The following is a 21,151-nucleotide window of genomic DNA, read 5'->3' as shown; positions in this document are numbered from 1 at the left end:
CCCATCACTGTGTGAGCCGTGGCCACAGTGGAGGAATCTGCTCTTCTGAACCCCTGCCAGCTTGTTAGTGGCATCATCCAAGCTTGCAGTTGACTAATTTCCCTTGACTGCATCAGGATAAAGCTATGCTGAGCAATCTGGTCTGGATCACCAGAGGGAGTTGGGCTCAGCCGTCCCTGCGAGGGAGCGGTGCGCACAGGGCGGCTGTGCCAAGGAGGCCCATCAGCCGCCAAGGAGGCCCATCAGCCGCCAAGGAGGCCCATCAGCCGTGCGTGCTCACCACGCTACTCTGTGCTCCTCCCTAGGGGAGCACCAAAAGCACCCTGGACGTGAAACTGTTTCCAAGCTCCCAGCAGCTCTCCATTTGGAAACCTTCCAGTTTCTACATTTTAATGGATGTTCTCTAGATTTCCACTTTGTCAAACAATGATGCAGGATGGCCATATCAATTCACAGCTGACGATCTGATCTCCTCCAGCCCTAAGATACAGTAGCCCGATAAACAGCTCTCCTTCATCCCTATGTAAACAATCAGATATCAGTTGTCTAAAAAAGGAAAGGATGCAGTGCACACCATCCTCACTGTTCAGGTGGAATTTTCTTCCACCATCTGCTTTTGCTCCATCTCACTACCAAGAATGAACCCTAGAGAGGGACTCAGTCATCTCCGTCTCCACCCTGAAGTGGGTGGTCCTTCCTACAAATTTCTGGGAAATGGGAAGAGTCTCCTCACAGGACAGGAGAGGGCTCAGGCATCCCCAGAGGTGGTCCAGCCAGCCCACCAACCACTTGGTAAGAAGATGGGCAAAGAACTTTCACCCCTTCAAGAGCTAGGACTGCCACATGGTCAACGTCTGTCTCCTTCTCCCTTTCTTCTTTCTGGTTGGCTCTCCTCTTCTGATCCACACAAAGGTAGAGCAGTGAACCTAAAGCAATGGAGGCAGGCAGGCCTGGGTTCAAATCCTGGCTCTGTCATACACCACCTGCGTGACCTTGGCCAAGGCCTCTCTCCTGAGTCTCAGGCTTCGTGTTGAGGTGAGGACTGTTGGACTTTGTGTTGGAACTGTAACTGAGCTTCTATTGTGAAGTCACCGTGAGGATGAAACGAGGTAATTTGGTGAAGTGTCCACACAGAGCTCGTCATGTAAGAAAGAGAAAGAAGGCATCTGGATGCACATGCACAAGGAAGAAAGAAAATATATATGCGAGTGTCATGTGTGCTAGCTAGAGAGAAAGACCAGCAAACATGCCCTCCACCTGGAGCTGGCATTTACTAAGTAGGCAGGGGATGGTGAGGACAGGGGTCATGTGCCCTTGACCACCTCTGGAGAGTACAGACTCTGCCCTCATTGGATGGAAGTGATACACCCATAGGCACGGGGGACTGTCTAAATAGCCAAGACAGAAACCACCAGGGTGTGTGGCTGTCCACTGTCCCACTCTATGCCACACTCTGAACCCTCTCAGTGACCAGGTCTTCAGCAGACATAGAGTCAAGACAGTGCATCCAGCTTACTACCAAATCCCCTCCCAGGAAGGATCTGCCATGGAGCTCTTTGGTCCTTAGTTTGCCTACCGAGTATCAACTAAGCACCACTATATTCAGGGACATAAAACACTGGCTAAACTGGCACATGACCTTCACTGGGGAACGACCACGAACCACTCTCTCCTACATTTCTCCATAGAAGAATATGCTCATTACATCTAAAGATAATGGCTGTTTTTCCTTTTCATGATTAAAAAGTGCTCATCTAGGATGCTACCATGGTCCATCCGAAAAACAAAAGCAGACTTGAGGTAAACTCATGATCTTCAGGGATTAGATTACATCCCACCCGTCTCTTCTCTCGGGAATTATCCCTCCCTCTCTCCCACGCCAACCACACAACTCTGCACTCTGACAGCAAGGACACGTCATCATCTGCCTTTTCCTTCCTTCTGTGAAATCCTTGTAACCATTCCCTACATCTACCATTTTAAGGACACGCCAAAATCCTCAATGGGAATTTTAATGATAATCTAAAATAGGAAAGCCAAGCTTCAAGTTTCATTCAATGAATGGCCAGAACGTGTTGGAGAAGGCTCTAAACACAAAGAATAAATGGGCTGGGCTCATCCACCAAGGCTCACACAAGCTTTGGCATTGGTGTAGTATTGTGTTACATGCTGGGTCACGTAAATCAAAGCCTAAAGGCCAAGAGTGAAAACCAGCTGACTCTGGGCTCTGGGTGATGGTGAGAACTCAGCCCCACTTCAGGTTGGAAGCAGTGGAGTTTTCAGAACTAATAAGAAGACCATTAGTTGCCTAAGAAAGAGGTTGAGGGGAGACCTAAGAAGGGAGAAACTTTCGGGGGACATCCCCACAGATCACCCTGCAACTGACCCCTCCATGTCTCCCCCTGTCTGTAGATGAAGTCCCAATTGTTCTATGTGGCTGACCAGACTTAGGGGGTCTAGCCCGCCTCCCTCAGTCTAGCCCTTCCTTTTATCATCAACCACCTCCACGTCCACTCCATCTCCCCCATTCACCTCCAACTCCAGTAAGTCCAGACAATGAACACCTTTCAGTCAATCCAACCAGGCTTGTACTTCCAGGGGTGGGTGGGGAGGAGTGACACCACCGGCAAATAGTCCGTTCCTCCTGTAGATGCCCCCAGCCCTGGTGTTCCCTGAGTCATCACCTTTTCCAAGAAGCCATTGCTGAGTCCCCGGCTGGTTACTTGCCCTCCCTGACCCCTCCAAGACAGTATGGCCCCACTCTGCAGTGAGCACCAGCTTCTCACTTGTTCCCACACCCAACACTCACACACACAAAACCTCAAGTTCCATGGAGGGGGAGGGGGGACAACCTGTCTTCCTTATTTACAGAGGCAGCCCTAGTATAATACTCAATTCTTGGCATTGAACAGAATTTGTTAATGAATAATCAGAACAAAGAAATGAAAAGAAAAGTTATAGAGAAGATTACAGAGGGAAAAGAAGAGAAACAAAGCCTAGACACACACACACACACACACAAATTGACACAGAAGGAAAAAAAAAAGAGACTCACCACCCCTTTCAAAAAACAGATAAACAAAAAGTAAATGAAGTAAGTGGGGACGTTATAGAGAATCCTAAGTTCAAAAAAAAAAAAATAACGAAACAAAACAAAAAGCGCATAGAATTAAAGTGCTGGCATGCTCATGCAATGCAAGAAAGTGATGTAGAATTACTGGAACCCCATTAAATATTTATATGGTTTTATCGGTGCGCTTTTGATTAAACAACCTTTAGAATGAAAATGTGTAGGGCTTATGTAACGAAGCAGATGAACCCACAATATTTTCACCAACACAGGCATCCCAGGGATCTTCTGCATTACAAAAGCTTCTTGTGTAATTTGAAACACGACTGGACATAATTAGTATACAGAACAAATGAGCACTGCAAGAAAATACCATCCTCATACTTTTAATACGGAATCGATTACTTTAAAAAGCAAATCCATAGCAGACAAAGCACTGGAGAAACGGTTCTAAAGAAAATCCTGCAAATTAAAATCAGGGCACCAGAAAGTTCTGGGTTGAACTAACAAATGATGCTCTTCTCTATTCAGCTCTGCACAAACACAGGCTGTAGGAGGCATTTAAATTGATTTAACAATATCGGTCCAGTTAATACTGTGTTCATTTAATGCATGGCTTAGGCTTCCGTAAAATCATTTTTCAAATTTCAGCATCGGACAGAATTAGCACCCTCATTTTTATGATAATATTGTTAATTTAATGCATGGCTTATAGTTAGACTTCAAAGCAAATCAGAAAAATATGCCTTTTCTCTTGTCAGTGACATCTCTCTTCATGCACCAGTGGTTTGACCTTAAATTTTAACTTCGGCTGCACAAAATCACTCTCATATTTCTTCTATTCTTCTATAATTCAATCATGTAGTTCATCAGTCTTAGACTTTGCAATACCCTGCCCATGAGAGCTAAAACAGTTTTTAACATTATCGTTTCATGTTTATTCTCCGGAAAGACCTGAATTGGAAGCTTTACAGTATAATATATAAGATGCATTTAGTCAATGAGCTTCACACAAACATGCAAACATGCAAAAATGACTGAAATGGCCAAGGAAAGGCTTTTTCATTATTTACCCCCCTCTCCTCCCCTCCCTATTACGGCCCTGAATACCAAGAGGCAATGATGAAGTACATTTGTAGAAACAAATACCTACAACGCACAAGGGCTTCCGCCATGGAAAAACAAGAATGTATTCTTTACTTTCTCCCTAAAACTCTGAAATGTCTCCTCACACATCTACCCAGCCAGCAGGAGAAAGCTGACGGTGTAATGAAGGGTGAAATGATAATGTCCTCTCCCGTAAATGGAATCCAGCCGACAAGAACAATGCCCCTCAAACAGATTTCCAGGGCATTCTGGACAGAGCTTCAGACCGCCCATCCCCCTGCCTTTATAAGAGACTGCAGTGGGGTATCCCTCTAGACGGAGGCAAGTAACCATTTAAATAGGCACAAAAACCTACATACACCATATTACCAGAGCAATGTTGCCAGTGTAGAAATATAAGGTAGTGGCAAAAACAAACAAACAAACAAACAAACCACCATGATGTGGCAAGGCATCACTGGTGAAACATACTCAGCTTTGAGAAGAGACAATTCCAGGGAATACACATGGAAATCCACCAATTATCACCCACTATCTAGAATCGTCAATTGATGTAATGGACTGCTTGTGTCCACCCCTCCCCCCAACTCCATGTTGAAGCCTTATCCCATGGTGTGGTGATATTTGGAGATGTGGTCTTTGGCAGGTGATTAGGGCTAGCTGCGGTCACGAAGGTCCAGGCCTCATGATGGGATTAGCGCTCGTAGAAGGAGAGACATTACCGAGCCTACTCTCTCTCTCTTTCTCCCTCCCTCCCACGCAGTGAGAAGGGGGCTGTCTACAAGTCAAGAAGGGAATCCTCACAGGAAACAAACCCTACTGGACCTTGATCTTGAACCTTCCAGCCTCTACAACTGTAAGAAAATACATTTCTGTGTGTCAGCCACCCAGTTTATTTGTTAGAGCAGGTGGAGCTGATTAATATAGGGATACATTGTTTCATTGTGCTTCCCAGATACTGTGATTTTTTACAAGGTTACTTTTTAAAGGTTGTGGCAACTTTCTGCAGAGCAAGGCTATTGGCACCATTTTTTCAACGGTGTTTACTGACTTCGTGTTTCTCTGTCACATTTTGGTAATTCTCAAATATTTTAACTTTTTCATTATTATATTTGTGATGGTGCTCTGGGATCAGCACTGAAAGCTCAGATGATGGTTAGCATTTTTTAGCAATAAAGTATTTTAAAATTCAGGTGCATACATTGTTTTTAGGCATAATGCTACTGCACATGTACAGACTACAGTATAGTGTAAACATAACTTTTATACGCACTGGAAACCAAAAAACTTCATTTGTCTTACTTTATCAGAATACCCACTAAATTTTGGTGGGCTGGTTCCAAAGCTGCCGTATCTCCAAGGTATGCCTGTATGCTTTCTGAGTGTGTAAGCATTACACCAGCCTACTTAAAGGACATCCTCATAATACCTAAGTATGTGCATACCCTTTGGGGCAGCAATGCCACTTCTAGATTTTATTCAATAGAAGCATACCCAACACTACAAAAACACACGCCCAAGTTCATTCTCTGCAGCACTCTCAAGTGGAAAAGAGACCCATAACAGCAGGATACCCAGGAAAGGAGGACTGGTTAAATAATAAACGTCAACTAGAGGTGATGAAATGCTCTGTTCTCGGGGCACCTGGGTGGCTCAGAGGGTTAAGCCTCTGTCTTTGGCTCAGGTCATGATCTCACGGTCCTGGGATAGAGCTCCGCATCGGGCTCTCTGCTCAGCGGGAAGCCTGCTTCCTTCTCCCTCTCTGCCTGCCTCTCTGCCTACTTGTGATCTCTCTCTCTGTGTCAAATAAATAAATAAAATCTTTAAAAAAATAAAAGAAATGCTCTGTTCTTCAAATATACTTGCTTATGATATGAGTATAGAAGCAAATTGCTGAATATCCCAGAAAATAGGATTCTATTGCTGTGGAAAAATTATGTATGTTCATATACACGTTAGAACTTGGAACAATGGCAAACAGCAAAGGAAGGGAAACTTTTCAGAGTTGTTTAAAATTTTTACATATATTGCCTATAATAAAACAATCAATGTATAAAAGTTACTGTTAATTAGTGGTGCTTTTTACCATCTAGGCCTTTAAATACAAATTCATGAACAAACTTGATCCATTCTTTTATCCATTAGGGGGACAGAGTTCATGGATTTTACTATAGAGGCTTAAAATAAAAAAAGTTCAGAGTATCTTCCTATTCGTCAAAATAATTATGTAAATAGTCTCGAAGCTGATCATTTATGTTGAAAACTAACAAGCAGATATACGGTGAGAGTTAATGGGACCTCTAATGGGTTTCTTTATATAAGGGGACAATTTGGAGCAAAAAAAAAAAAAAATACTTTTTTTTCCCCTTAACTATTCTAAAATAACTAGCATGTCTACTTTCAATTATCTTAATCACTCTGTCTTCATTATGGAGTTGACACTGTTTGTGTATCTTAATGAACTTACAGAGATTATTTCAATCGATTGGTTTTGTTAACAGAACAATGAATCCTGACTGATAAAGGACCCACGATATAATTAGTTAGTACTTCTTACTATGCTAATTTCTGATACTTCTGTAATGAGTAATTAAAGATTAATAAGAAAGATAGTCCCAAATTAGCTGCTTCTTATCTGGAAATGCTTCAGGATGTGTGGGGGATCAAGCTACATTTGCATATTCACAAAGAGACTGGTAACTAGAGCAACCTGGCTTGATTTGGAAACCCCAAGTTCTGTCTGAACAGTCCCCCCGAACAAATGGTGCCCTGGGGCCATCCAGGTTCAGGGCGAGCCCGTGTCTTCACTTCTGCTCACGAAGCAGAATGAGGGAAAGCCAGGCAGGTTCTGAGTTCCTCCTGGGCCACTTCTTCCAGCTGTGTGACCTCAAGCTGGTGGCTTCTGCCTCGTGGTGTCTCCGCCTCCACTCCATGTGGCACGGAGCTGGGGGGAAGCCCCCACGAGATCATCCACATCGGATGCTAAGGAGGAGTGGGCAAGACGGCTGTAGAGATGATTCTTTCAACACATATTTGAACCCTCACTGTTGGCCAGGCACTGGCCCAGGCACCGGGTCTAGCTGAATAAATAAACAATAAATAAACTAACCCCTGTTACCACGGAATTTCTTCTTCTGTCTCTCTTCCTTTCCTTCTTTAGGGTTTTTTTTAAATTTGAGAGTTATAAATCATGGGCAGTCCGCAGCTGTGCCTTCTTGCTCAGTCTGATCAGAAGCATGCGGCAGGACACTAAGTCAAGCAATCTCAATGCAATAGAAATCCAATGTCCTTTAAACCCCCATGCCCTTCCCCTTGCAAACTTTGCCCCGCAAGTAAAAGCAGCTATTGTGCCCATGCAGAGACCTCGCAGAGAGAGGGTATCGTGATGATGCACTCTGCTCAGGAGCCTGGGGAAGCCACACGGATCACACGCTTGGAGCCCGTCTGCCTGGCTCTTCAAATAACACCCCTTCCTTCATATCCTGCTCTCAGTGTGGGGCCTCCTGTGCCCGGGCTCAGGTAATCTGGAAGCAACTGTGTGGGCGAGGGGAGTACTCAAGCTTCTGGGGGTGGGCTGATGGCTCTGACACATGTGGTTTGCCCCAAGATGTGCTGCTAGCTCTATGTGGCAGAACTAGGGTTCAAAGTAAGTCCTGACCCCAAAGCCCAAGCGCCGTCCCCTTGTGCGCTGCAGCCTGTCGGCGTCCTCAGTAGAGGTGATGGGCAAAGTGCAGTTGACCACCAGACACGAGAACCTGGTGAAGCACCCAGGGAAAAGAAGCAGGCTCGTTGTGACTCTAATCTTTGGGAAGAGAGTGGGAAAGACTTCCTACCACAGAACTGGGGAGAAGAGGAAAAAGAACCGGAGATGGAAACCAGAGATCGCTGCTCCTTTCCAGGAAGCAAACTGCTACCCTGCTTGGCTCTGCGTCTCCCTCATCCCTGCTCTAGGACTTCAGGCAAGGCACTACTGACCCTCTCAACCCCAGCAGCTGCATCTCAGAAAATGCCAAAAACCACCTCCTGCCTCTGAGAGCTGCTGTGAGGAACGAAGAAATGCAAATAGCATTCAGTAGGTGCTTAATAAATGACCCTTCTGTTTCCAAAGCTGAGATCAAGTGTTTGGGGAGCCTTAAACAACTCAGTTTACTTGCGTCAGCCTCAGGATTATTATTACTATCATCGTCATCAGACTCATCTAGCTTAAAGTTAATTTCCACCAGCCGTTTAAGGACCATCTTGCAAGGTCTAATTCCCCAAGGTTCCAAAAAGGTTGGCCCCCAAGGAAAATCAAATCTGGTGCTACTCTTCCAGATGGCAGTTCCTGAGTGCCAGGTAGAGAGGGGAAATGGAGCTCCACTGCTCTCCCAGGCTCTGAAAGCCATTCCAACTTCCTGATTCAGTGAACCCCCACGGGACTAACCGGCCCTCATCTTGGGTGGGACATCCAATGCTGTGCGTACAAAAGCAGTAAGAATGGGAACCGGTTTCTGCTAAAAGAGTGGATGAACCCAGAGTACAGAAAAAGCACAAAACAGCTGCACTCACAGCAATTATGTTGAAAAAGTCATCATCTCCCAGCGTATCCAGAATTGATGAGACAGTCTGCTTTGCAATAGTGAGACGGAGGCCTTTCATGCTGCCACTGACGTCCACTAAAATGACCACATCTTTCGGAGAAGTCGCCGCCTGGATGTACCTAGGTCAGGGGAAAATTAAGTGTAAATGAAGTAAAAATAAACCTCTCCATGAGTTCTCTCTTTAAAATGTTAAATAAGAGGAGTGACCATTTCCTACCATTTTCGGTTCCTGCAGTCAAAGGCAATGACTCCATTCTCATCTGGTTCCCATTTAATCCCTAGAAGAAAAATGGAGTTATGAGAAACCCAGAAACTTCAAATATTTACTCATAGCATTTCAAGGCTGCTCTGCTTTGCTGATTGAACAGACAGGGTGAAAAATCACAAGCAACAACCAGCGTTAGAGCTCATCACATACTCCATCGTCAGCTCTGGGAAGGTGTTTTAGGGCCGAACAGTATTGCAAACATGGCCTTAGCCCATTTGCTCCAAGACCTGATGGAGAGTGGGCACGTCTTCAGTAACGTGCTGTCAACATAGGACATGACTCCAGCCTCTTCCCGTGGCCAGTGGTCTTTCTCACTGTCCAGTAAATTGCTAGACCTGGTAGCATCATTCATAGACTTCTGGGTAGGATCAGGCCACGTCCCTGTGTCTGGACAAAGCAATGTGTGCCGCATGGTGGGTAGAAAGCCTCACTACATTTCCACCTCAGAATTTACATAGGTCTGTTCTCCCCTCACTTCTGTATTTATAATCAAGAATACTGGCCTGGCTTTCCAGACTGAGACGGAGAAAAAATGACTCTAATTATGCTGCATAAGCTTGAATTTCAGGCTTTGAATCCTGGGGAGTTTTCCCCTTGTGTAAGATGGGATCCCATATCCTTCGTCTTGTGGTTTGCAGATTGGTCAGGATAGGTCCAAGGTTGACATTCGCTATTTACAACCCGGCTGTTAAGAATAAAATTTCATTTAAAAAGAAAAGGGGCTGCTGCCTGGAAAATAAGATAGCAAATCATTGTTTTCAACCGTCAGTGCTGCCAGGGATGGAGGATTTAAAATACAGACTTGAGAGTGAAGAAAATAAAAACAGAAAAATGATTTTCACAGGAGGAAATCCTGACTCAGATGGTAACACTGGGAGTCTTCCATCCAATTACTGATGACCAACTTTTGGACCATGTCGAAATAATATGTGCTTGAGATGTCACCCCCAAATTAGTATTCAGAAAACCATGAGATGGCAGTTTGCTACCCAGAGAATTATTTTATTCTGTTCTCCTTGTACCTACATGCCCCACCTACAAATGGGCCTAATTTACAGAGTTTCCTATAGCAAATCAGAAACCAGAAGTAAGAGAATTGAAGGTCATTAGGCAATGAAGACAAAATAAATCTGACATGATTTTGTACACTAAGGGACAAGAACACAGTTTATTTAAAAATAACAAATACACTGCTTTGTATAAAAGCCAAGTATAGTTAGGGTAGTAAGGTCTTAACACATAATAAAATTATACCCATGGTGAGGCTAGGTAATGTTCCAATTTCACAAAGCGCTGGTTTGAACCCCAATAAAGGGAATTCTTTTTTAATGTGTTGACCCATGGTAAACCTTCAGTGGATATTTATTTCTTGAATTGTGGTAAGTATTCTTAGACAAGGACTGTACCCGATCCTGCTCCACCCCTCCCCCCTGGGCCATCCTTCCTCCCCATCACAGCCCCATCCCTGTGTGCTGCATTGGGACAAGAAAAGGTGCAATTCTGGGGTGCCTGGGTGACTCAGTGGGTTAAGCCTCTGCCTTTGGCTCAGGTCGTGGTCTCAGGGTCCTGGGATCAATCACAGCATTGGGGGGGGGGGGATCTCTGCTCAGCAGGGAGCCTGCTTCCCGCTCTCTCTCTGCCTGCCTCTCTGCCTACTTGTGATCTCTCTCTTTCTGTCTAATAAATAAATAAAATCTTTAAAAAAAAGAAAAAGAAAAAGAAAGAAAGGTGCAATTCTTTCTTATAGCCCCAGCATTTAGCCTAGGGCCTGGAGGGAAGGGATTAATGACATTCAACACTCTTCTTCTGGACTGAGATCATTCCCCTGCAACTGGGCTTGCAACTCCTCCCAGGCACTGCTGTACTTGGTGCTTTTTGAAAAGCTGACGGGAAATTTGTCTGTTGGGAAAACTGGGAAAGGATACAATTCCAGAGGAAAGTGGAACAGATGGGACAACCCCAGAGCCTTTTGCCTACTCATCACAATGTTCAACAAACTCCAGTACTCTGCCAGGCGATGGACTGAGAAACACAGGCCTGGCCCCTGCCTGCCCTCAGGAGGCCTCATGCCAAGCAGGCCAGCTGGCACATGAAGAGAAATCACATGCACCAGAGATGTCACAAAGGAGAAGTGCCTGATGCTACAGTAGGATGCAAAAGGTGATTCCAATCTCTAATGGGAAGAAGGATCTTCTTTCAACTGAGAACAGAAGGAAGGTGTATTAGTTTTCTAGAGCTGATATAACAAAAGTCCTACAAATTGGGTGGCTTAACAGGAAAGAACTCTGTCATAGTTCTGGAGAAAAGAAGTCTAAAATCAAGGTCTTGGCAGGGCCACACTCCCTCTAAAGCTCTAGAGAAGAACACTTCCTCACCTCTTCTCAGCTTCTGCTGGTTCCTAGCAATCCTTGGTGCTCCTTGACTTGTAGCTGCATCACCTCAGTCTCTGTCTCTGTCTTCCTTCTGTGTCTCTCCTCTCCTCTCCTAAGGACATCATTCATACTGTATTTAGGGCCCACCCTAATTCACTGTGATCTCATCCCAACATACCACCCCTATTTCCAACTTAGGTCATATTCTGAGGTTCCAGGAGGACATAAATTTGGGGGGGAGACACTTCTCAACCTAATGCAGATAGGTAGTGCTTATAAAACAAAAATAAATGGTGGCCACAGGGTGAATAAGAATACCCCAGGCATAGAGAATGACATGTGCAAAGGTCCTGAGGTTGAGAAGATCATATCAAGTTCAAGGAACTAGAGTAACTCTGGTATGGCTGTGCATAGAGAATGTCTATGCCAGAGGAAAGGAGACTGGGTGGCAGCAGGAACCATGAGACCCAGGCCCTTCCTGGTGAGGATTTGAGGTATACATTGAGTGGGGATGAAGACAGTACCTTGAGACATTTTTAGGCACAGCTGCCTAAGGTGGCAAATGGCAAAGGTCACACACCTTGACTCAAGTCAGGACTGGATGGGCCCTGAAAAGCCATCTTGCCCAAACCTGACTCTTGGGTCAAAATCTTCAACACATAGCAGGGATTCTAGGCTCTCAGAGTTCAAAAGATTTTCCTGAGATTCCCAGTTGTGACTAGGACTTGTCTCCCAAGTCCCTACCCACTGTGCTTTTCCTTATATAGGCATTTCCATGAAGTGGTCCCATGAGAAGTTCTCTGGATGAGTTACATGAATAAAAAACTGGTTTCTATGCCCTGCATGGGAAGACACCTAAGGCCTTTAATCTGTTGACCTCATCTTGAATCTCTGCAACTGGATCCATACAGGCAGCATTGAACAAGCTAACTGACCACTGAGCCCTTCCTTTTCTAATCTCACAACAAAATGTTTCAGGAGACAGACTTCAGGAAACCCTGTCCCAGGTGGTACTATCTCCCCTAGGACATATCGACTTTCCAGTATATAATTTTTTGTAAACACAGATATTTTGAATGTGTCCAAGTAACTTCAAATCCCAGAGAAATAATAGTTGGCTCATCCTAAATCTTTCAGAACCGGGAAATCAATACTTAACCAGGAAGCACCTGCATGAGCTATATAATTTCTAGAATTGACAATATGCCTTTTTGGGATGCCACCAGGTTGGCTGGGGCATGAATCTCAAAATAAAAGGCATGATGCAGCCATTGGCTTGGGAAGACATGGAGGAAAGGGAGCAGTAGAGAAAAGAAAGGAACCATAGCTCTATACTGTGTTTATGCCAGTTCCCCCCTTGGTCACTGAGTCCCACCAGACAGTAGCCGGTGATCAGCTTCCCAGAGAAGCAGTGGCTCTACCATATCTGTGGAGGCTGGGCTGCTGCTACCAGTGACAGGTCAATAGATCTGGTAAACTTTGATCTACTGAGTGATTCATTCATTCAACAAATACATACAAATATGTAGGCTTGAAGATGGTAACAGAGTGATAGTCATATGACACTCTCCTGGGGCAGATATCCTAGCAAAGGACATGGGATTGAAAGCCTGATGGCTCAGGATTACAGGGAAGAGATCCTACTTTATAGAGTAAGAACTGCCATGAGAACAAAGCATGAAAGAAGTGGTGAAAATATTAACACCATCACCAACTCCCTCCCATCCCGCTGGTATGACTTGGTTGGTCAGTTAACCTCTTGGTCTGTTTCTTCATTGGTAAAATGCAGATTATAATGACTCCAGCTCACAGGATCACCGTGAGGATTAAATCAGACAATGCTTGTGTAAGCACCCAGCACAGCGCTTAATAAATGGGAGCCATTATCAACTATCATCAGCACGAGTATTAATATGACATTAATACTGTCAGCACCAGCAAAGGCTACCAAGGATGACATGCAAATAAACAGAGCTTTGATAAGTCCTGAGTAACCAATCCTGTAGAGCTCACAGGCCCTTTACTAGTATTTTGTTGCTGTGGTGGTTGCTGGTGTTCAGAAGAGCCTCCCCGAAGTTTTCTCTCTGGTGAGACCTTTCAGTAACATAGGTACTGAAAGGTAGACCAGTACCTCAGAAACTGGGTATCAGACCCACAAAAGTCTCTTCCCATAAGTTACATTGTTCAATGGGATAGCTACAAGCCACATGTGGCAATTTAATTTTAGATTTAAATTAATTCAAGTTCAATAAAATTCTCATTTTAGTTTCTCAGTCTCATCAGGCACATCTCACATGCTCATGACCATATCAGACATTGTAGACATAGAACACGACATCATCCAAAAGGCAGCACATGGAGGTGTTGCCACATGCCTCTAGGACCTACGGTGAGCTTGTGGAGGCCTAGATAAATCTATAAAGAAAGAGAAATCATCATGACAGGTATGCTACTAGGCTGATGTTTACTAAAATTCCCCTTCCAGGAACTCCATTTTTCTACCTCCAGAAGCTGAGACTGTGCTGCTCCTTAATGATCTCCTAGCATCTTCTATTTCCCCAATCTTAGCATGAAACACACTGTATCATCATGACCTGCTCACCTATCTCTGTCTCCCTGGTAGTCCTTGTTCCTTCCTTTAGGATCCCCTCCAGACAAGGCCATAGTAATCCTGGCCATTCCCCATGGTTTCAGATGTCTAAGCTACCCACTTGCCCAGGCTCCCTCGCTTGAGGTAGGAGCATGGGACCCAGACCAGCCTAATCCCGGGACTTTCATCTGAGACATTGGATCAGATGCTCTCTCTTCCTCTGCGACCATAATTGAAAACTAATCCTGCAAACACACAGCCATGTTCACCATCACTAGGAGATCACCTGCCAGTGAAACATGGTCAGAATAGAGAATGGTGGAGATGAAAGGGGGAAGGAAATATTCACAATCCAAATGACAATGCTGAATACTGAGACCCAGCTGTGTCTCAAAACAACACATTTCCTAGATTTTAAGTTACATGGGCCAATAAATGCATTCCTTGCCAGAGCTAGCTAGAATGGGAAGGAATGCATTTCCCCATGAGCAAGAGCTGCATGAGGGCAGAGATCTTAGCTGTTCAGTTTCACCATTTTCTCCTCTGGACCTCACATAGTGCTTGGAACAAAATAAGAACTCGGGACATACTTATGTAAGAATGAAGAACTATCCCTTCTGTTTAAGGATATGCACCCTTACCACTGATTCACACTATTATACCACTCTAAACATGGAAAGAAGTATCCTGAAAATAAGAAATCCAAGCAAAAAATGTCCATGGATCACTCTTCTAATGATCATTTTATGTCCAAGAGACACGAGGTGTGTTCTCTGTTCAGAATCAAGCACCGAGTGAGCACAAGGCATTATCAGGGCAGTGAAACCCCTTAGGAGGGCAGTGACTCATGTCTTTATTAACATAGAAAAGATGCAAGAATTTTATAAAGTGAAAATTCTGCTACAAATATCATAAAAATGGGAAACATTTCTCAGTCCACTGTTCTGACTGATAAAAACCTTCTATATAAATTAAATTAGTCTCCCCTGTTACATACAATCTTCATGAGGATTCCTTTTGGTTATGGAGTGAAGTTTGTCACCCCCCCACCCCCCCCCCAAATTCATAGGTTAAAGACTAACATTACCCTATTTGGTGGTGTGAAGAGTGGGGCCTTTTGGGAGATAATTAGGTTTAGATGAGGTTATGAAGATGGAGCCTCCATGGTAGGATTAGAGCTCTTCTACAAAGAGTAAGAAATAGCGGAGATTCTACTCTCTACCATGTGGGGAGACAGGGAGAAGGTGGTCATCTCCAAGCCAGAAAGAGGGCTTTCACTGAGAACCAAATCTGCCAGCACCTTGATCTTAGACTTCGCAGCCCCCAGAACTATGACAGATGAATGTCTGTTGTTTAAACCATCCAGTCTCTGGTATTTTATTATGGCAGTCTGAGATGACTAATGCACCTTCTTATTTTCATTTTTTTTTTCAAATTTCCTCATGACCATAGTTTGAGGACTTCCTGCTAATGGAGACAACAGATGATCTGTGGTTTCTTCTTATCAGTTCCACCTCGATCCAAATGCCCCATGGTAGGATGGTAAGAGTTCCCTGTGGCTTTCTCAATGGATCAGCCCCCTACCACATTTGATTTTCAGCAACATCAGCATTGAATTTACTCTGTTGAGGGTATCAAAGCAGACTGCAATTTGGTGACACTGAAACTTTAATAGACCACTGTTTATTATAACATTATCTTTACTAGGATGCTTATCGTTTAAATTTCTGTGAGCTCCAGGAGGAACCACGCATGCCCTGCTGAACAAGGCTCTTGGGAAATGTTGAGTAATCTGGCAAAGCAGACACTTGGCAGGCAAGTCTCAGGGGACAGATGCTGTGTGCAGGGCAAACAGCTCCTCGAGGCGGAGGCTGACGGTCTCTGTGCCTCAAAGTGGGAAGACATCAGGTGCCTAGTCTTACTTAATGAAAACATAAAAGACTCCATTTAATTGCTCCAAGATTATGCAGGGCATCTTTTCCTTCTTTTAGGTTGAGCTTGTTAATTTCTGCAGCTGTGATGTTGGCACGATTGTAGCCTCGAGTTCTGTTTTCACAACTTGTGAGCAAAATTAAAACTTCCTCTCTTAATTAAAATTCAGACCAAGCCAGAATTAAATTCTTATTGCAAAGCAGAGGCCTGGGGAGGCCTCAGAAGGAACACCTGCTCCAAAGGTATGAGGGACAAACTGACAGACAAACCCATCTGAAGGTGCGACTGGTGGTCCCAAGGATGAGTCGCTGACCCCAGTGGTGCTCTGGTCATCGCAAGGTCTTCCTCCGAGGGCGGTCAGCTCTGGAGTGTGGAAACCCAAGTTCAAATTTTCCATTTCTTACACCTTGGGTTAGAATTTAATTCAGCCCAATGATGACTTGTTCTTTTCCACAGTAACGACAATGACGACAAGAGGAATTTGTAGTAGTTTCATACTAATAAAAGCAAACTCTCGTCCAGAAAGATCAAATATGGTGCGTTTCACGTTCTAATGCCTCATTTTTAGTGGCAGCTCTATAAGCTGCTCTATTGAGAAAGATGTGAAAACCATATGCAGATCTAAATGCCTGTGTGTGCAAGCGTGCGCGGGGCACGGCGCGCGTGCGCAGTCTCCTGCGCACGTATATGTGCTCACTCTCCTGCGCATGTACACGCATGCGCGTGCAGATGCCATGCTCCCATGCCTATCTGCACCCTGGCGAGAGATTTAACTGATTTGAATTTAATCTTTCATTTTCTCTTAACGGGAGGGAAAAAAATTTAACTCTGAGCACGAAAGAAAACTATCACAAGATCATTAATCTCCATCATAAGTCTCAAGGCAGGGATACTCACCTGGATACTGCCTGAAGAATCCCTTTGCACTTCCAAAGTACTGCCATATGAGGGATGGGTCACGATCAAAGTTATCCACGAAAACTTTGTTTAGGGATTCTGACCAATAAACCCCGTTGACGATTGCTGGGTCTGAAAAGAAAGGGAAGACAAATGTTACAAACCAGAGCGAAAGAGAACCCGGCCAGCATCTCTCAGAGCTGGCCGATACCAGCATGAGGTTCATCTTGCAGAAATCTGTGAAGAAAGACGTAGCTTCCCAAATGTTCAGCTCCTGGGAATTCCATACATTGGCACTTCCTTATCCTGCCCTACCCCCCATAGCCACCCAGGAGCCTTTATTCGTGACTCCTTACTTGAAACACCCGTCCCTGCCATTTGTAACTTTCAACCTTGCAGGGCACAGAGTTCTTGAGAAAGCAAAGAGAGGCCTTCTCAGCATTATTTTCCACCTTTTCTTCTCCTGAGTCAGAACCCAGCATTAAAAACTGGAAAAATGTGTTTTCTCTCACTGCGATGACCTCAGCCAATACTGTCCCGGTTCCAATTCTCTCCACCTCTGACTTAAAAGTTTGCTTTTTAAAAAATTAAATAAATAAGTAAATTGGAATTGCATAACTACATCTCTCTACTTATTTTGTTCAACAGATGGTGAGCTTCAGGAGGGCAGGAACCAGTTCCCTCGGTCTTCTCCTGTACCCCTTTGACCAGTACGTGGCAGAGATTCCAAACATTTATGGACGCATGAAGAGATGGATGGATGGATGGATGGATGAAAACAAAGGTTGTTCACCAGATTCCAGACAACTGTCTACTCTTCTACTCTTGTGGTCCCCTGAACAAATCTTTCCTCACCCTTGGTAGCTGAAAGAGAACCCCTTGCCTTCTGCCCTTTGATAAGAATGAAGGGCAAAGACAAAGAAGGAAAATAAGCCTGTACTGTTTGCATACTGGTTGAATGGATCACTAAGGATGCTTTATGATCATCCACCTTTTTTTTTTTTTTAAACTACTGGAGATCCTATTTCAAAATGATGCCACATAAAGCAACATTCTGTTAAGAGGGGAGATCATTACCCAGTTCCAGCATGATGAGGGTAAAAATGACAACAAGGTGAGCATGTTAATGATGAGGAAGAGGAGGGAGAGGAGCAGAAACCTTTACTGAGTCTTTCCTGTGGTGCAAGCACTGTGCTTAGCTCGCCTCCTGTCACCCCTACCACAGCCCTCCAAGACAGGTTCCACTGCTGTCCTCCATACTTCACAGGTGGAAACAGGGTATCAGGAGTTAGGTTCTTTCCTAAAAGCACCCACTGATCAATGACAAAGCTTCTGATCTGTGATTTGTAAAATAGGATAATAATACCCATCTTAAAGGGCTGTTTGGAAGGTTAAGCACATCTACAGAAGAGGACAAATGGCAAAAGGCCTTCACAGAGTCATCCGTGTAGCAATTCCATTCACTTGGTTTCCAGCGCCCTCACCAGAATTCCCTGTGGGCTTCCACATCATAGCAATCCCACCACAGCATCTTTATTCCAAAGATTACTCTTTTCTACACGGGGGTGGGAGAGGAGGAGATGAAGACAGATTTGGTCACTCTACTCCTCAAGTGGCATAGTAAATCAATGAGCAAAATAATGCTGGAAATGTTCAAGTGCATTGGGTATAGTAACAAGGAAACTCACTGTTGGCCAGTGTACCCCATCCCTCTTCCACAGTGGCCTGCCCATTGCCAGCCTACTGCCCCACAATGCTCATCAGAAGTTGTATGAGACAGAGTCCACAAAATGGTGTTTGACCCAGTGGAGAGACATGATGTCTTGTATTGTCTTACCTCTAGCCTGACTATTCTTTTAGATCACTTACCCAGATTCTATAGACAAGTGGGATTCTGACTCTTATCTCAAAGGTAAGTGCTCAAACTCTTATAAACTATAATAAACCAGATCTTTGGCTGGGAGAGTGAAAATAACCAATTCAACCCTTGACCACAAAGTAATTTTGAGAAAGATTTTATCCTCACAATCCTGGAAAATGGAACCCTTTATTGTTCCTGTGTAAGCTTGACAATAATTATTATGATTCACTCGTTGCTTCAAAATCCACTTAAATTAATCCACAAAGAGGTAAATACAATAATGACACTGAAAACTCCATGGTTCTTGCCTCCTCCATCAATGGCCTCAATTATGTTGCCATCATATAAAAACTTTCCACAATTAGAAGCAAAAATTCCATTTCACTCACTCACTGTCTCGACATGTTAAGGAGTCAAACAGTTTCTAGTTAGAGCATTTATTTTCTTGACTGTGGTTTCTTTGGGGGTAGTAAAAGGCTACCCATGCCCTCAGATGGTCCTAGAAACCTAAGACTGCCCCTTGGGGGACTGTGAGCTCCTTCAGAAATGCAAAAGGGATGGTAATGGTCAGAGGATTATTTCACCAATCATTTGGACACTAAGTCTCCCTCTGAAATTATGCCTTTTAAGGAAAAGGGGGCTTTGATCTTCCCAGGGCATGGTGAACAAAGGAAGTAGAATCACTAAAAATATATGGTCTAGTTAAAATGAGGGCTGTGTGACACACACCTATTTGATCAGTTATTTGAGATAACATGTCCTCTGGCTCGTGAGGTAATCACAGTGTGTTGAATTTTGCTTAGCAAGCCATTTTAATAAAATGGAAAATCCTGAATTGCTATTGATTATTAGTCCTCTAAGAGATGAAAAAAAGAGGAGCACTGAGGTGGCTCACTCAGTGGAGTGGCCGACTCCTCACTTCGGCTCAGATCATGATCCCAGGGTCCTGAGACGGAGTCCCTCTGGAAGGCTCTGTGCTCAGCTGGGAGTCTGCTTGAGATTCTCTCTCCCTCTCCCTCTGCTCCTCTCCCTGCTCACTTATTCTCTCTCTTGCTCTAAAATAAATAAACCTTTTAAAAAGCGAGAGAGAGAGAGATGAAAAAGAGAAACAGGAAAATGCTAACCCTATAAAATGAGGACTTCATCTAAATATCTGGATTTTTAAAGAAGTTTATAAAAATCGTTTTCCCAACATGGTTGAGAGAAAGCAGAAATGACATAGTCCAAAGGCTCAGTGCTTCGCATCACACCACATGTGGCCAGGTCCCCAGTTCCTTCCATTCTCTACTGTGGGGAAGGTGAACATGACATTGGACCAGCACCCTGGCTGCACGTTCCCTCTATGGCTGCTGAGCAGATGTGCTTTCTTAAGGTCACTTGCAAAAACATCAGCATCCTCCTAAACAGCAAGTTTGCCTTTTTCCTTGGTTGTATTTTGTGTCAAACTTTGTTTAAAAAGCCCTGCTCCCCACTGCCTCATTTAGGGTTTTTCAGGAGTCTTAGACTAATCCGAGCTTTGGGTCCACTTCCACTGCTAATCTGCTTAGGGGGTCAATGTACTGTATGAGCTTCCTGTGGCTGCTGTAACAAATTACCACATGCTTGGTGACTCAAAACAACAGAAATTTATTCAGGAGGCCAGAAGTTCAAAATCAAGGTATTGGCAGGATGGGTTCCTTCTGCAGCTCTGAAGGAGATTCTGTTCCAAGCCTCTCTCCTGGCCTCTGGTGGTCACCAGCAACCATTAGTTTTTCTTGCTTTGGAGATACAATCACTCCAGTTTCTTCCTCCATCTACACATGGCCTTCCCTCTGTGTACCTCTGTGTCATATCTTCTTTTCTTTAAAGAAATTGGGTCACTGGATTTAGGGTTCACCCTAAATCCAAGATGATCTCATCTCAAAATCTTTAACTTCATTATATCTGCAAGACACCATGTCCAAATAAAGTCACATCTGCAGGATGAACTGGAGGTTAGGAGTTGGGCATATCTTCTGGGACCACCATTAGATCTACTCCATGTGTTCATACTTCCTTAATTATGCTACATAACTATATACCCATATTTTGTATTTTGTATGTATTCTTTTTAAAATCTGAGTTTAATACACTGTATGCCTTTTTCTTAGTGAAGGATGTTTAAAGGCCTTTTAATGGAAACAATTTGGATTCTCATGTCTGCATTATAATTTTATGAGCTTATCATTCTCCCCAGTCTCTGTCAATGGGTCCTACCTTCAACGCTCTCACGTGGGTTAAAATCATTTCCCTGAATGGCCAGTGTATGTCAATGCCCAGTGTTCTCTGCTCAGTAAAGTGAACTCCAAGTCAGTTGGCCATTTCCTCCAACGTCTCTGTCCCTTCAGCACCAACTTATTATTCATGGTGGTCAAATGAGGTTCAGGAATAGCACTTCTGCTTTCTGCTTCCTCTACCTTCTGAGACATTAAATTACCTCTGATGCCAGTCAGAGA

The 21,151-nt window shown here is 44.1% G+C and overlaps 1 protein-coding gene across 1 annotated transcript in view; it reads right to left on the bottom strand.

Annotated features, from left to right (window-relative positions):
• The window catches only part of LOC111144138 (calcium voltage-gated channel auxiliary subunit alpha2delta 3), an 868,443-nt gene that overhangs the window by 450,223 nt on the left and 397,069 nt on the right, over positions 1 to 21,151 (bottom strand). The window contains exons 6-8 of the mRNA XM_022498297.1: positions 16,817 to 16,948; positions 8,975 to 9,035; positions 8,726 to 8,876 (exon numbers count right to left, since the gene is read on the bottom strand). Of these exons, the coding sequence (XP_022354005.1) occupies positions 8,726 to 8,876; positions 8,975 to 9,035; positions 16,817 to 16,948 (344 nt within the window). The remainder of the gene's footprint in view (positions 1 to 8,725; positions 8,877 to 8,974; positions 9,036 to 16,816; positions 16,949 to 21,151) is intronic.

This window comes from Enhydra lutris, unplaced genomic scaffold, assembly GCF_002288905.1.
Source record: "Enhydra lutris kenyoni isolate GAN:26980312 unplaced genomic scaffold, ASM228890v2 scaffoldscaffold10, whole genome shotgun sequence".
Classification (NCBI taxonomy): domain Eukaryota; kingdom Metazoa; phylum Chordata; class Mammalia; order Carnivora; family Mustelidae; genus Enhydra; species Enhydra lutris.
The sequence above is the reverse complement of the archived record's forward strand: the minus strand, read 5'-3'. Positions and strand labels throughout refer to the sequence as shown.